General features: G+C 41.2%; 1 protein-coding gene across 1 annotated transcript in view; it reads left to right on the forward strand.

Annotated features, from left to right (window-relative positions):
- Positions 1–18053, forward strand: part of LOC117512436 (leucine-rich repeat-containing G-protein coupled receptor 6) — a 148279-nt gene that overhangs the window by 78535 nt on the left and 51691 nt on the right. Inside the window, exon 3 of the mRNA XM_034172508.1 lies at positions 10748–10819. Coding sequence (XP_034028399.1) covers positions 10748–10819 — 72 coding nt within the window. The remainder of the gene's footprint in view (positions 1–10747; positions 10820–18053) is intronic.

Here is an 18053-nt window from a genome sequence, read left to right on the forward strand (position 1 = left end):
TATCACCCATCAGGTAATGTCATCTCTGGGAGCATATGGCTACCACCCAGGCTGATAACCGGTCCATCCCCACCCATCAAAAGGAACCATCTATCTGCTGGAGCCATCTGGAAAATGGGCACCCCCTTGTTCTTTTCCAGTTGTTGGGTTGGCAAAACTGACACAACTGCAACTCTCATCCACAGAATTGCACCACATGGCTAAAATGTTGTAGCTGACGTTCCCTCATGTTCAAGTGGTACTCCGCATTTCAGTCTCTGCAAGTAATGTATTCTCATGAACCGGTGTGTTTAATAGGAAATCTATGATATTTTAGGGCCCTGTCCCACTGGCGTTTAGGAGGATTTGCGCATGAAATGAGGAGACAAAAGCTGAGCGTCCGCAACAAAGGTGGGTGGAAATGACAAATGTCCCGGGGTGGATCAGCGAATACATGAGGAAGAAAAGCGGATATAACAGGGAACAGAAGCGAAGGCGACCGCGGAGGCGCCCCCATGAGGGGCACAGCGGCCGTGATGCACTCGCTTCATCCGTGCCCACTCTGTCTGCATGCGCGACATACCATTTGCGACCGTGATGTGGCCATGCTGGGCACGCGTCATATCTGTTTTGCACGCTGTCCTGGTCCGCCGCCAAGCCACGCCAACCCACGCCAACCCGTCGGTTGCGGATATCAGCGGATGACAGGGGATATGCGGCGCGTTGGTTGTGTATGCCCTGCGTATGTCTTCAGTATGTGTTCAGGCAGTGATGCAGCTCTCATCCGCAGCAGGATTTTTGAGCCACTCAAAAATCCTTGTTGCGTACATGCGTGCCTCTGCGGATGATCACGGACGTGTTCGGATGGAGGCCGACTTATACAGGAATGTTACATGGTTATTGCGATTGTTTGGCGGATGTGGGCCACTTTTGTGCGCATTCCATCCGCAAATCCTCCTAAACACCAGTGGGACAGGGCCCTTAGAAACAATGGTCAGGGTTAGAATAAGAATAACAGGAATATCTGCAGGGTTTTTTTGGCCACATGATCTGCCGTATTTGCTTTTGGCATTTGATTGGAGCCTCACCACTGATAATTACGTGGATTCTATACAAATTGGTCTTCATGAACACTTCATGAGAATGACCTGCCCTAAGTTGACACAAAGACATTTCAGCTGTACCAATGATCCTCCTCTTAACAAAGACACCCAGTAATTGTTGCAAGTTGCAAGTCACTGCCAATGCCAAAGTCTCACAACCAGGACCACGAACACTACCAAAAACCTCTATCCCGTGATGTCATGACTCCATAAGCTCCAGGTGTCTCTTGATTTCAAAGGATGAGGATCCAGAGACAAGAAAGTCACTGCCGAACTAAGTGATTCGTTCCACAAAATGAGCACTTTCACCACAGATTCGCATTTAATGACTAAGTGCATTAAGTCACGGACATCCTGGCCCTTAGTGTTGATCGAGAACAACTGTAAACTCAGACACTCTGACTCTTCTCTCAGACTCTCAAATGCTGCAATCAGTGCATTCATTATTTTACAAAGATGACAGTATCGTCCGTGAAGTCAAGGACAGTGAAGCTTTTTGCCAACAAAGGCACATCACCCATCCCTCCAACCTTTCCCCTCCTCTTGTCTCTTATTTCTACATCTCATTCCATTGATCTAAAGTCTTTCTCATTAAACCTTCATTTAGCGCTTTGATCAGTGAATTGCCTCTTAAGTCAAACAGAAATCTGCACTGTGAGAAGGTACTCAATCAGAGGAGACTGAGATGTAGACTACATGTCTGTGGATTAATGAGAGGGCAGCAATGCCCAAAGTCAGACACCCGGTACTCATCTACCTGATATATAAAAGACATCCCCTACCTTCCTGTTCCTCTCATATCAAAGCTGCGCGGTCTATTTCTCATCCAAAAATGGAGTTAACAGGATGTGGTTTTAGGTTAAACCTAAAAGCTTTTTCCCGAAAAACACTTTAGAAGGCGACAGCGTTTTCTGCCCATTAATGTTATCAAAGCTCAAGGCGTCGTACCGCCAGGGTTCACATTTCACTCTGCTGGTTCTCTTCAAGTCCCTTTATAATTTAGGTTACTTGAGTCTCTCGTGCTCATCTTACCGCTATCCATACCCATCAGTCACCTCCTAAACGCAGGACTGAAATCCCATTACTCACTGGTTTGACAGGTTAAAAAAAAAACAAAGCCGTAACTATTTGGAAAGTGACAACATTTTTATGATTTGTTCCTCTGTGCACCACCACACACACATACACAGACACACTCCAACCGCTTACTCCAATTAAGGCTCGCGGGGGGCTGGAGCCTATCCCAGCAGTCATAGAGCATGAGGCGGGGCACAGCCTGGACAGGACACCAGTCTGTCACAGGGCCACATGTAGACAAACAAAGACATTTACACCTGCACACACACCTACGGACAATTTAAAGTTTCCAATCCACCTAACCTGCATATCCTTGGATGCGGGAGGAAGCTGGAATACCCGGAGGGAACCCATGCAAACACAGGGAGAACATGCAAACTCCACACAGAAAAGCCACAGGTGGGAATTGATCCCATGACCTTCTTGCTGTGAGGCAACAGTCCTAACCACTAATCCACCGCGCTGCCTATTAGCTTTAATGTTCTCCCAAAATATCACATTAACCACATAAAATAGAGCCATATTTATACTGGCCCCCATTTTTCAGTGGCCATAAGTAATTGGACACAATAAATATGGGACTAATACTGCTGGGAGAGGTTCCACCCCCACCATGACCCTTAATTGGAATAAGCAGGTATAGAAAATGGGTGGATGGATGGATGTTAAGATAATCACTTTTACAGGCAGTTTTCTTTCGAGAAGTCAGGGCATAGATACATGAGCATTTCCAAGATTTTATTTAAATAAATCATTCAGAAACACAAACAGTATGAATCTGTATGATAAATCTGTCTGGAGCACGAAGTTCTCAAAAGTAAGTGACTGTGAAATAACTAAACTAACTAGTGAGGGAAGCCACCAAGACACAGATGCAAACTCAGAAGGAATTATAGACTTCTGTGGCTGTGACTGGAGAAACTTCACAGCTACATAGAGGAAGAAAAGAGATCAAATCTTGGCTTGAGTCCCCCATGTACCTTCTGGCAAACTGTTGCTGAAATTTCACATCTTTTTAAGAAAATTTGCCTCTGTGCCACGTGGCACTTCAGTTTCAGCCACAGTAACTGCCTGTAACTCTTTGAATGTCATCATTGGTGTCTTGGTGGCTTCCCTTGCTACTTACATTCTGCTTGTCCTCTTATTTATGGCTTTTGAAAATAGAGGAACTGGGAATAAAATTGGCTTTAATTCCTAAACTATTAATGTGACATTTTTCCCTTTAAATCAAAGCTGACAGTCTTTGTTTCGACTCCACTGTGGTGGTATATAGAGACAAAACTTCAAAATTTGTGCCACAGTTTAAATACTTATGGACCTGACTCTATGCATTAATGCTGCTTTAAGGCAATGCGTGTAGAATATGGAGCTGCATGCTGTAATAAAACAGTGACATTTAGACAATCTGACACCCTCCTCTTCAGCAATATTTGTTATATGACTGTACTCCAGGTGGGCCAAACAGCTGTGAGTATATGTAAGGTAATTAAAATTAGCAATAAATTCTCCTTATTTTTGTTGGCAGCATTCCCCTCCCACCGTGACACATGACAGTTTTGGACGTCTATATTTTACTTCAGTAATTCAGGGGTTAACACAAGGTTAAGTGGTTGGCCCTCAGGGTGAACCTCTGAACAGGGGGAGGGGTAACATTTCTATTGATGGAACAGGGATGACAAAGGTCATACATGTGGATGTACGTGCAGGTCAGTGCTTCTCAAATCCTTTGGAAGCCAAAAAGGGGAAAAAAATAATTTAAATATTTATCACTCCTTAGTAATATTACTGAAAATGTCAACAAGAACAACACATATTACTGAGATAATATTGCCAAACTCCTGGAGCATTTATTTTTAAAATTCCATACCCCTGGTACTCAACCTGGGAGGTTGGGGGCAATGATCATAGGGTTTGCCTATAGTGTGTAGGACTGAGGAGTGTTTACTAGAAGAAATGGGAAGCAGCATTCATGGCGATCTGTTCATTTTAGTTTAAAATTTCCTGTAACAATGAATCAGTGTGTTTTCATCAGCGTAGAATGAGCCCTTTATACCTACATGGAAGTGGGCCCCTGTCACGGAGGCCACCATGTTGCACCGCCATGTTGACATCATGAAACATTCGCCTTTTGCAGCATGGCTGGAAGACTGAAAAAAAAAGAACATGAATAAACATTTGCTCCCCTATACACAGGCCAGTGGTTGCACATGCAGGATAACACGTTTGAGAACCCTCATATTTGTGAAACGGAGGATCATATCAGTAGAGAAACCAAAGGAGTATGAACTCCCATTGCCAGAACACGATAAAATGACGGGAAACAAAATTGTAACCAGCAACGGCACAATTTAATCTGTAACCTCACCACTAGAGCCTATACACTGTAGCTTTAAGTGTCATCAGGATAGAGTTTGCATCATCAAATCTTTGGACAATGAGATGAATAGCCCTCTTTTTTTTATTGTGTACACAGGACTCTGCTTCATTTGAATTGTGTTGCATATTACTTTGTGTGCATGCCGCCCCCAGGGCCCCAATCATCCGTGGAAGCTCTGCGACGTCTGTGCGCCCACAGTCTGAGAAACACTGATGTACTTACACGCACACAAACTGCCCTCTTTCTGATAAGGTGTGTTAATCTCTTTCATCATCATCCAGCCCAGTTGTGCTGCCACCGTCATGTTCCACCACTCCCTCAGATAACACTCCAGAATATCGTGGTGCGAGCCTTTATACCTCTCTTTTTGTTTATTATCAGGAGTCAATGATACATGGTGATACATGTGATAATCAGCAGTTGGCATGCTTTGGTAAAGCGCCTACTGATCTCTGCTGATAGCAGGGTGGTCTCACCTTGGTTACAAGTTCCCCCTTCCTCCACCCATCCATCCCACTCCTTCTCTGCACTAGAGTAATTTCTGTTGTTTTATCTACGATTCACTTCAAGGGATGAATTATGCAGAAGTGGAATTTTTATCTATGCTATCCACGGGCCAAGAAAAATTTTAACCATCCCCAAATCAAATTAAAAGAAAGAACACTTGGAGCCATGGTTTGACAAGAGCAAGGCGCCTTTCATTAGCGCGAGATTGATGTGGAACGACTAGGAGGCTAAGTGCGGAGCATTCAGTCATACGTACAATCATTTACACACACATGTACACACTGATATGATGGAAACACTTGGTCAACTATTGATGTTCTGTTGATGTCTATCAAGGACGTCTGAACGCGTCTTTTATTTTTTTTAATATCCATCCTCACTTTCAACATAATTATCCTTTTGACAAATGAAGTCGGCTCAAAGCATGATTCCATTTGAAAGCTGTTTTGGCTGCAATGGTGCAGCTAATAGAGAAAGGCTGGTTGGCAGTCGGAGATGCACATCATACCACGGCCCTAACTACAGTGTTTGTTTTCTAAAACTCTAAATTATTTGCCTTTCTTGTTCCCCCAGAGAGGAGGTTTTTGTTTTTCTTCAGTGCTACCTACGTATGTCTCTTTTTTTCAGTCTAGTGCGTCTGTAACTAATCATTGTGTTTTAGCAGGAACCAAAAGAAGGCACTTAAGAGTCTTTGCAGAGAGAGGCTTAGATCTGTTTTACTGGTGTCAGGACCTCAACAAGGACGAGTGAAACAGTTACCTCTGGAAAAGTAACTATTGAAGAGGTCCCTAGTGACCACCTTGTGCAGCAGCAGAAACTGAAATATTATTGAAGTAGCAGACGTATTGTCCTCCGAGGGGCAGCAAACGGGCAGTATACAAGGCTCCTATTGGAGTCACTCTATGTCATCAAATAACCAGATCAAGCTCCGCTTTTATACACATATCCCTTCATTTTGCAATAAGAATTATCAATCCAACATGTTGCTTGCGATGTGGCATTCAACACACATGGATTGTATTCAAGCGGTATACTTTGAAAAAACATTGCAGTTCCTTGACTGGCACTTGAGGCTGGCTCCAAAACAGTTGACATTTTACTTTGGTGTGGACATTAAAAGTTATGAGCCACTTATTTTCTCAGTAATCATGCATTAAGTGGATCAAATGGGTGAAACTACTAACATCTGCGCAAAGTGCTAATGCCGTTAGCGTACAACATGAAATCCAACGAGAGTTTTGCTAAGTGCAAATATTGCAGCAGAGATGTGATCTGTTTCATCACACAACAAGCTGTATTATTCCTGGTGTTTGTAATAACATACTACAAAATGACAAACACAATCTACACAATCAGCTGCATTGAGCGGAGTCTGAACTAGGGTTGCCACCTGTCCCTTCACTGCAAAAACTGCCCCTCTCAAAGTAAGCCAAATAATCCAATATCTAGCCAAATTAAAAAAAATCAAATCTGCCAATGGGGTAAGAAAAATTTACTTGGTTAGAATTCTCAAAACTAGCAAAATGTCTAGGCACTGAATAATCCAAATGTGCCTGAAAACGAGACAGAATTCTTATTATAAGATTGGCCTCTGTCTTAAAAAAAAGGAAAACAATCTTGTTCCTTTGCTTGGATGATTTGAAATCCATTGGCTTTCCTTGTTACTGGTTAAATACAGCTTAATATTAGCTGGACAAAACTTATTAAAAAGTGAGATCCATTTTCCAAAATTAAGACATTTTTTCTTATGTAAAAAGTGCTTGACAAGATTATTTTTCTATTTAGACAAAAATTAAGTCAAATTTTCTTTAAACAAGTTTTTTTTTTTTTTTTTTTTTTTACTTTCTTAGATATCAGTTTTTGCAGTGTTAAAGTGCAGAATTGTCCTTTATTTGACAATTAAATGTTGCGTCCAGTATTGAATCAAATTGTTCCGTATTTTCATAAATGTCCCACACACACTCATCAAAACTGCATAATGAATAAAATAAAATACAGGAAATATTAAGGGCTGCCAATGTCATCTCTGTACCTCAAGTCGGGTCCTGTAGCGAGGACCCGATGTGAGGTACAGTGGATAGACCTCAGATTTCCATGTCTGCATCTCCGTGTGCCCACCTTTCTGGTCCTGTCATGGGTTGCCTAGTTGCCTGGCACGTCTACACCTGAAACTCCACCACATCCAAAGAAGCAAAAACATTAGCAAATGTACAGATGTGAGTGGGAAGAGTCGAACCCCTGGCTTGACGGTGTAAGTGGCAATGGGTAAAAAGCAAACTGTACGCAAACAAGTATTTTTATTTTTTATGTCCTCTTAAAGTAAAAATGCCCTCACTTTAAAGATTAAAATTATTGGTCTGTTTTCATTAATATTTCTGTTTATTATTGCACACTTCAGTGACAGCACAGATTATCATTAACAGTTTCGTGTTAATAAAGCACTTAAAGCTTTAAGTATGACTAAATGCTTTTTTCAAAATTAAATATACCACTCCTTGGGTGGTGGTAGTGGCCCTGAGGAGCCATGGTGGGCGTCCTTTATTTTCATTTCTGAAAGATGTTAACCCTAGGATCAGCTTTTCAACTAACATTAAAACTATGAGCAGACAGATGACGTCCAATAAATTTAGTTCCACTGACTTCATTCACCTTTCAACATTTTTTTAAAAATAAAGATTAAAAACCAAAATGTTTGTAAACTCTATATATGTTTCTTCCTTTTGGAGCTTATACATTAATGCAATAAGTAAAATTGCATCACGTGAAGGCAAACAGCATCACCTTAAGAAGTCAGACTTGAAGAGTAAATACATTATAGATTACTGAAATTATTTTTCATGTATGTTTTTATTACCTAGTATTTCTTAGGAGTTTAATCATTTCTGTACTGTGAATGAACTACATGTTGCACAAAATATACTGGTTGACTTAATTTGTTAATTTAATTATGTATAGCTTGATCATCATCATCTGATCTTGGCATGCTAAAATTTTTGAGAGTGGCTATACACCCAACCGTTGGGTCAATAAAGTAAATTCGCGAGCATATACGCCTAACCACAACCGACCAATGAGCGCGCTTGTAAGTTCACTTCCGGTTTCAACGCGGGAGGGAAAAAAGGCGGATATTTTCTCGCCGGCTGCGGGAGGGTTCGCAGCCCGCAGAGGAGCTGTGATCTAAAGTGGTTCTGTTTGGCTCATCACACCCAGGGAACTGTGTCAAACTAATACCATCTTACAGCCAACCAGCAGCATTTTGTTCAAAAACTATTTTGTCGTTGTTAACAGGCTTCCGTTCAAAATACTTATGAAGTTTGTCTGTTTTCATCCATTGCTGTGTTTTTGCAGTAATTAAAGACATTAAATGTCAAACATACGCCACAATAGAGCCTTAAAACGTGGAGTAAAAAACATAGTTTAGATGCACAAAACATGTCAAATACACGACCATGGTTGGGTGAATAAGATAAGATATTATATTTATCTGCCCAACGGTTGTGCATGTAATGTTCAATGTATGACTTATCTGCCCAAACGGTTGGGAGAATAAGGTAAGACATTATATTTATTTGCCCAACGGTTGGGCGTATAGCCTTTGCCAAAATTTTTTTGGGAACCTCTATTATGCTTTAAAATATTAAAAGTTCAGTTCTTTGCGTCTGTTTTTGTCAAACAAACAAACAAACAAACAAACAACAACAAACCCAAAGCTAATTAAATTCATAACGGTAGCCAAATATTTTAACAGTTTAGCGTTACCACAGTTAACTTTTCAGTTATCAAAGCTAACTTTTAGGTTAGCTATAGTAGCACTGCGCATGTAACAAATTAATTTAACAACATGTCTGCTGCAAATTCACACAACGTGCAAAAACAGATATGTTGCAAATACCCACAGCACAGCGTAAGCACCTGCAACACAAAAAAAGGTTTCTGTGCAGAGGACTTTTTACTGACTGACCGTGTGCTTAAGAAAAAAAAATCAATTGTTTTATGTGGTGAGTAAAGGTGTCGACACTGATAACAGAGAGTCATCTAGCAGCGCTGGGGTCTGCGAACAAACGACATGCAACGTTTGGACAAAGAGTCCAGATTTTTAATTCCTGAGTCTAGGCTGGCCCCCATGTGGGTGGTCCTTGGCCTGTCGTGAATCAGTGGCTATGTGATTGGCTGCAAAGTAAAGTGAGGCAGGTGGGTATAAGCGGGTGTCGTGCTCACATTGCGTTCAAGACAGTATGTAAAAATTTTACAGTGTATTTGTATGTCGATGCTAAACAACAAATTAGAGTGTTCCATCATGGAACACTCTGACAATCATCAATAAAATAAATATATCAATTTACTCACCTTCGCCAACCAGGTATATGCTGTAGCCCAAAGACAACAGAGTGCGACGGTGACCTGAATGGTCCGTCAGTAAAAGTACTCCAGGCAGAAACCTGAAGGACCTGCATTTGCAAGTATTGTCTTAATTTGGAAGTATTGTGGCCTCTCTCAGTCACTGTAATTACCTCTGTGAATATACTGAGACATTTCTTGACTCAATCACACAATATGGCGGCAGTTTTGAGAAATGTAAAAGTGACACCACAATCAGATGGACAAACAACAATCCTGTTTGTGCACACGCTTCTGTTTGTGCACGCATCTCAGACAGCGCACTCTGCAAGAGGTCTAAACTGGCCTGAGTGTGAGATTTGGCAGGCGAGGGTGGGGTTATGTGGTTTTGCCACTGCACAATAATAAGAAGGCATGTTGACATGACTATCAGATTGCTCATGTCCAGTCCCATCTGCTGTTTGACCGCAGCTTGGCAAGGCAGCCGGCTCTCTGGATCAATATGTCAATATCCTGGCAGAAGAGGCAGAGTTCTGAGCACGAGGCTGATTTGTCAGGCTAATGTCACCTGTGGAGCATGGTGTGAGGACGGCGCCGCCAAAGAATAATTTTTAGCCGCGTGTGTGTGAGTGTTTAATAGAAGTGGGTGGTCTCGAGCTGTGAAGACCAAATCTGTGTTTAAACTATGCTTCCAGCTCATGACCTTGAGAGCTACTCGGCTGGACTGAATGTTATTTATTTGGACATCTTATACACACTCACAAATGACCATTAGGTGCTGTGTTTGATAAACAAACTGATTGGATTGCTTGTGTGCATGTGTGTGGTTTCTCTCTCTCCATCTCTTGCTGTCCTCAAGGCCCCTCCGAACAGGCCCAATTTACCTGAAGGACATGGAAAATAGTGCATGCATTCATACTGCATGCACACATATGTGCACGGGCCCGTATGTGCACGCACCTGTATGCACCACTTATACTTTACTCACTGCATACATGCAGACATGTGAACGTATTTCCATGGTGCACTTATTGACCCAATCTCAGTCGCATTTGATTTAGTCTTTACTCACTCATCAGAGCTCTTAGGATTGGTTAATGTTTCAGAGTGTGTTTTTGGGGCCAACAGCAACCGCACTGAAGGGAGTGCGATGTTATTTGCATATTGCCCCAACAGTAACCCCACAGCAGGAACCCAAGGATGAAATCATATAAGAACACAATCCAAAAACATAGAATAAAGCAAAAATAAAACTACTCTTGTGTGACTTGTGACTTTTTGTGCTTATTTCACTGTTCACTTTTATATTTTTTCCTTGCCAGTATTTCCTCTCACTCTCTGTCTCTTTCTTTATTTTCTCTCCTAGGCGTATCTCAGGAAATCAGCTGAGGTATATCTCAGGTCACACGTTCCAAGGTCTCCCCCACCTCAAAGTTCTGTAAGTAACAGTTTGTTCCCCAACATTATGGGTTCGGTGTTGTATCTTAGTTGTCCCTAGGACTGCACTCTTCTCGATAGAGACCTCTGTGCCTGGAATCTGCTGGAGCCACTCTTCCAATTTGGGGGTTATAACTCCCAGTGCTCCTAATGAGTGCTTATAAATACACATTATGCAAAAAGCTCCATATCCATTTTTATTGTTTTGAGAAAATCATGTTTTAATTAGCTTATTAGCTGAAACTCATTAACTCGAAATCCTTTGATATACTAAACAACTCATAAAACAGACAATTGATGTGCTAATTCATGGAAATCTAACTTTATTAGAATGTTTTTTTTAATACAAACAATAATTGATTTGTCTTCAAAGTGCTCCATACACCCATTTTCCTGCAAAATTCTCCATATCCATTCAAGGCATCTTTGGTAACAAAATGCCCTATTGTCCAATAATTACAAGAACTTGTGTCCCAATTCTCAGTCTCACTTTAATCATTACGTTTAGGTGCTATCTCCATACCATACGAATTCATCATCACTGTCACTATCATTCACTGGCCCATCTTGGCCACGAGCCATTTCTGGTAAAGCCATATAATATTTTCGGTCACACCAATGCTGTTAATCAGCTGAAGCACACTGTGTGTTTTTTGTTGCCTCTTTGATAAAACTGACCATAGGAAGCACACTAGGCTCAACCTTTGCTCATTTCTTACCCTTTTTGAACAAATTATGGTGAGAAAATTCACCATTGCACTGTAAAAAGTATCAGGGTGATTCAACTTAAAAACGCAAATATATGTATATAATATATATATATATATATATATAAAAAATATGTCAGCTCAACTGCCAGAAAAAGCTTTTATTCAACTCAGGAAGGTAAGTTATATACTTTTATATAATTTGCCTTCCTGAGTAAATTAAGTTGTATAGATATATAATTTTAAAAAGTTGAATAAAAACTTTTCTTGAAGTTAATTATGGAGTTCCACAAGGTTCTGTGCTAGGACCAATTTTATTCACTTTATACATGCTTCCCTTAGGCAGTATTATTAGACGGTATTGCTTAAATTTTCATTGTTACGCAGATGATACCCAGCTTTATCTATCCATGAAGCCAGAGGACACACACCAATTAGCTAAACTGCAGGATTGTCTTACAGACATAAAGACATGGATGACCTCTAATTTCCTGCTTTTAAACTCAGATAAGACTGAAGTTATTGTACTTGGCCCCACAAATCTTAGAAACATGGTGTCTAATCAGATCCTTACTCTGGATGGCATTACCCTGACCTCTAGTAATACTGTGCGAAATCTTGGAGTAATTTTTGATCAGGATATGTCATTCAAAGCGCATATTAAACAAATATGTAGGACTGCTTTTTTGCATTTACGCAATATCTTTAAAATTAGAAAGGTGTTGTCTCAGAGTGATGCTGAAAAACTAATTCATGCATTTATTTCCTCTAGGCTGGACTATTGTAATTCATTATTATCAGGTTGTCCTAAAAGTTCCCTAAAAAGCCTTCAGTTATTTCAAAATGCTGCAGCTAGAGTACTAACGGGGACTAGAAGGAGAGAGCATATCTCACCCATATTGGCCTCTCTTCATTGGCTTCCTGTTAATTCTAGAATAGAATTTAAAATTCTTCTTACTTATAAGGTTTTGAATAATCAGGTCCCATCTTATCTTAGGGACCTCGTAGTACCATATCACCCCAATAGAGCGCTTCGCTCTCAGACTGCAGGCTTACTTGTAGTTCCTAGGGTTTGTAAGAGTAGAATGGGAGGCAGAGCCTTCAGCTTTCAGGCTCCTCTCCTGTGGAACCAGCTCCCAATTCAGATCAGGGAGACAGACACCCTCTCTACTTTTAAGATTAGGCTTAAAACTTTCCTTTTTGCTAAAGCTTATAGTTAGGGTTGGATCAGGTGACTCTGAACCATCCCTTAGTTATGCTGCTATAGACTTAGACTGCTGGGGGGTTCCCATGATGCACTGTTTCTTTTTATTCACCTCTTTTTGCTCTGTATGCACCACTCTGCATTTAATCATTAGTTATTGATCTCTGCTCCCCTCCACAGCATGTCTTTTTCCTGGTTCTCTCCCTCAGCCCCAACCAGTCCCAGCAGAAGACTGCCCCTCCCTGAGCCTGGTTCTGCTGGAGGTTTCTTCCTGTTAAAAGGGAGTTTTTCCTTCCCACTGTCGCCAAGTGCTTGCTCATAGGGGGTCGTTTTGACCGTTGGGGTTTTTCTGTAATTACTGTATGGCTTTTGCCTTACAATATAAAGCGCCTTGGGGCAACTGTTTGTTGTGATTTGGCGCTATATAAATTAAATTGATTTGATTTGATTTGATATATATATATATATATCCTCACATTGATCACAACACACAGGGCAACTATCATGGAGAGCAGTTAAAGTTTATGAGCTCAGGCAGACCTGCTCTGCTTGCACTTCCTTTCTTTCCAAACAAGCTCTATTTCAATTACATGCACACACAACATGCACATATTCACAGGTGTAATGCAGGACCTCCCAGTCTCACCACCCACTGAGATTATAGCAAGTGACAAATGAATTCACTTAAAAATGCTATTCAAAGCTGGTCTCTTAACACCCAATTTCTCACGGTATGTTGCTGGCCACCAACTGCCATGAAGTATTAAATCACAAAACAGCAACCATAAAACCATTATGCCTTCTGAATTTTGAGTGCAACATCTAATGAGTTGAGGCCATATGTCTACTGGGTATTAAGATTTTCATGAGCGTTGGCAGCCAACACATTTTCTTCAGGACTCTGACTAAGAAACTTTCAGAAGCCACGCTCCAGCTTAAAAGAGAATTGTGGTTTGTAATCTGAGGGAATCTGGGCGATTAGCAGGCCTACACACTGATCTGCTTTCATCGTGTGTTGTGAAACTCTGCGAGACAGACTAAGAGAAACAGCCATTAATCCTGGCTTATATTATGTCACTCCTGCAGAAGGGCACACATGCACTGAACACATGCCTACATACTAGCAATCGTTGGACTGTCTGTTTTGCCTCAGAGCAGCTGAACTGTTGGAATCCTTCCTCAATATATTATCTGAGGTCAGTCCATGTTAAACACAAATGTACCACAGTCTTTATGAAGGGCAACCGCGCAGTCCCAGCTGGCTCTCTAGCGCAGGCATACGCTGGAGTTGTGAAGTCAGAGTGGTGTAGAGGGAATCTCCCTGTTGGGAATTCCTTTGAAAGAGGAGAAGACAAAATTCAATGTGCAACCCCAATTCCAATGAATTTGGGAGGTTGTGTGAAATGTAAATAAAAACAGAATACAATGATTTGCAGATCCTCTTCAACTCATATTCAGTTGAATACACCACAAAGACAAGATATTTAATGTTCAAATTGATAGATTTTTTTTGTTTTTGTGCAAATATTTGCTCATTTTGAAATGGATGTCTGCAACACATTTCAAAAAAGCTGGGACAGGAGCAACAAAAGACTGGGAAAGTTGATGAATGCTCAAAGAACACCTGTTTGGAACATTCCACAGGTGAACAGGTTAATTGGAAACAGGTGAGTGTCATGATTGGGTATAAAAGCAGCATCCCCAAAAGGCTCAGCCGTTCACAAGCAAAGATGGGGCAAGGATCACCACTTTGTGAACAACTGTGTGAAAAAATAGTCCAACAGTTTAAGAACGTTTCTCAATGTTCAATTGCAAGGAATTTAGGGATTCCATCATCTACAGTCCATAAGATAATCAGAAGATTCAGAGAATCTGGAGAACTTTCTACACGTAAGCGGCAATGCCGAAAACCAACACTGAATGCCTGTGACCTTTGATCCCTCAGGCGGCACTGCATTAAAAACCGACATGATTGTGGCAAGGCTCTTACCGCGTGGTCTCAGGAACACTTCAGAAAACCATTGTCAGTTAACACAGATCGTTGCTACATCTGCAAGTGCAAGTTAAAACTTTACCATGCAAAGTGAAAGCCATACATCAACAACATCCAGAAACACCGCCGCCTTCTCTCAGCCTGAGCTCATTTGAAATGGACAGATGCAAAGTGGAAAAGTGTGCTGTGGTCTGATGAGTCCATGTTTCAAATTGTTTTTGAAAATCATAGACATTGTGTTCTCCAGACAAAAGAGGAAAAACACCATCCAGATTGTTACCAGCGCAAAGTTCAAAAGCCAGCAGTGATGGTATGGGGGTGTGTTAGTGCCCATGGCATGGGCAACTTGCACATCTGTGATGGCACCATCAATGCTGAAAGGTACATCCAGGTTTTGGAACAACACATTCTGCCATCCAAACATCTTTTTCAGGGACGTCCCTGCTTATTTCAGCAAGACAATGCCAAGCCACATTCTGCACGTGTTACAACAGCGTGGCTTCATAGTAAAAGAGTGCAGGTACTAGACTGGCCTGCCTGCAGTCCAGACCTGTCACCCATTGAAAATGTGTGGTGCATTATGAAGTGCAAAATATGGCAACCGAGACCCCGGACTGTTGAACAACTGAACAAGCAAGAATGGGAAAGAATTAAACCTACAAAGTTTCAACAATTAGTGTCCTCAGTTCCCAAACGCTTATTGAGTGTTGTTAGAAGGAAAGGTGATGTAACACAGTGGTAAACATACCACTGTCCCAGCTTTTTTGAAATGTGTTGCAGACATCCATTTCAAAATGAGCAAATATTTGCACAAAAACAATAAAATTTATCAGTTTGAACATTAAATATGTTGTCTTTGTGGTGTATTCAATTGAATATAGGTTGAAGAGAATTTGCAAATCATAGTATTCTGTTTGTATTTACATTTTACACAACGTCCCAACTTCATTGGAATTGGGGTTGTATTATGGCACCTTTATGTCAGTGAAAATGTACCCCTGCTTCCTTTAAACTTGAGTGGTACTATTTCTAAGGCCAATAAACCCTCTTAGAATTCACAGTGACAAGGTCCCTGGTTTGAAACCAAGCTGTTCCTCTTTGTGTGGAGTTTGCGTGGCTTCCTTCCGGGTGCTCCAACTTCCTCCCACCTCCAAAGACATGCCAGTCAGGTAAACTGGAAACCTCTAAACTGACCATACGTATGAGTGAATGTGTGACTGAGTTTGTCTATATGTGCCAGCCTTGAGATAGACTGGTGGCCTGTGCAAGGTCTACCCCAGCTTCCGCCCAATGACTGAGGGGATAGCCTCCAGCCCCAAGACCTTTAAGTGGACTAAGCAGGTTCTGAATGAATAAACATTCACAGACACATTAAAACACAACACATAAGGTCTAGAATTAATACTAGTCCTATGACTCGACTGTCTATTCTCTTTTGGTGAAGAGGAGCATTCTAGTGGAGTTGATTGTTCCGTGGGAGGATGGCTGTGAGGAAGCTGCAGAGGGGAAAAAAGCCAAATACCAGCAATTCATCCAAGACTGCCGGGATAAGGGGTGAACAACATGGCGGATGTTGAGGATTCCCAGCTCAGTTTGTGTGGAACCTAATGACAAAACTGGGACTGAGAAGCCACTTGAGGAAGTCAGCCATTTGGAGGCTGGGGGAAGCATCTGAGAGAGGACATAAGCTGGAAGCCTGGAGGAGTGGGGCAGTGACCTGGCCTGTCATTAAAGACCCACCAGCTGGGGGGTGTTGTGGTTAAGGGTCAAAATACCCCAGAAGAATAAGGACCACCTGATGACCTCTCTTCCACGCCAAGGCTTCACCCACTGGAAATGGGTGTATGTAAGCATTGTAGATGTACTATACAACTGGCATTGGGTTAGTTCAGGTCAGTAACATTAATATTTCCCTGGATCAATGGTGCACCATAGGAATCCAATTTGCTCTTTTATCAGGGTAGAGCAGGTACAATAGCTATGTGGATAAAGAGCTGGCTTGCCCGTTTGTAGACCTGGGTTTGTTTCCTGCTCACGCTACCTGTCTGTATCCTTGGACAAGGTGCTTCATCTATACTGTATCAGTCCACATGACCTTGGTTGAGGAAGTACCCTGTGTCAGACTGGTGTCCTGTCCAGAATTCTCAATCGCTTCACACTGCAGAATCCGGAGATAAGCAGCAGCACCAATAGGCCTCAGGGCCTGTATCAGACTTACGTCTTCTGTTAGAGTTAGAATCAGAATCAGAATCAGAATTGCCTTTATTGTCATTGTAATATGCATTACAACGAGATTTGAGTGCAACTCCAAAAGATGAACTGATCGAGGAAATGCAGCAACATCAAACAGGATCCACAGATTCATTCTGTCATTTTGTTGAACACATTTTGTAGTTTTACAGTAATTAAATCATTTTTTCCAACACATGTTACACATTAGCCTCAAAACATCTCATTTGGAGTCTTTTGATGTTTGTACTGTTCAACTTGTAATTTCAATTGGCCAACATTAATGTACCAGCTGTGCATTTCTCCAAATAGTATCACTGTTGAATTCCATTGTGTAATAAAATCTCACAATTTCTGTTAAAGGTTTGCAGACACGGTCAAGTAGCCAAAACAAAAAAGCTGTGGGATGCCAAAATGTGCTGCACAGACTGCAGCTGACACCCACGGGTTATGTTTTATGACCACAGGTGATTTAGAATGTGCAATTCAAACAAGTGACACAGAATTGTATTTTGTGTTAATATGTTGGGGCTGTGAGCAATCATGCATGTTGTAACTGTGTGTCATGCTGATGTGTACTGTACATAAATTGTTGTGCAGAAAACATTTAGAAATAGCAAAAAGCTGCTAAATATGTGGTATTTATGCAGTTCTGCTCAACATTATATATGTTTGAAAATTACAGTGAAAGTCCCCATTGTATACAATCAGAATATTTAATAAAATGCTCAGTTATACAGCAGCAGTAACAAAAAGAACAAAAATCTTAAATCTGAAATTTAAATTTAAGCCAAATCACAACAGATTTGCCTCAAGGCGCTTCACAGAAGTAAGGTCTAACCTTACCAACCCCAGATATATATATATATATGTGTGTGTGTGTGTGTGTGTGTGTGTGTGTGTGTGTGTGTGTGTGTGTGTGTGTGTGTGTATGCACACTCACCTGCCATTTCATTAGGTACACCTGTTGTTCAATTGCTTGTTAACACAAATAGTTAATCAGCCAATCACATGGCAGCAACTCAATGCAGTTTGGCATCTAGACGTGGTGAAGAGGACTTGCTGAAATTCAAGCTGTGCATTACATTGGGGAAAAAAGGGG

This window comes from Thalassophryne amazonica, chromosome 6, assembly GCF_902500255.1.
Source record: "Thalassophryne amazonica chromosome 6, fThaAma1.1, whole genome shotgun sequence".
NCBI classification, from domain to species: Eukaryota; Metazoa; Chordata; class Actinopteri; order Batrachoidiformes; family Batrachoididae; genus Thalassophryne; species Thalassophryne amazonica.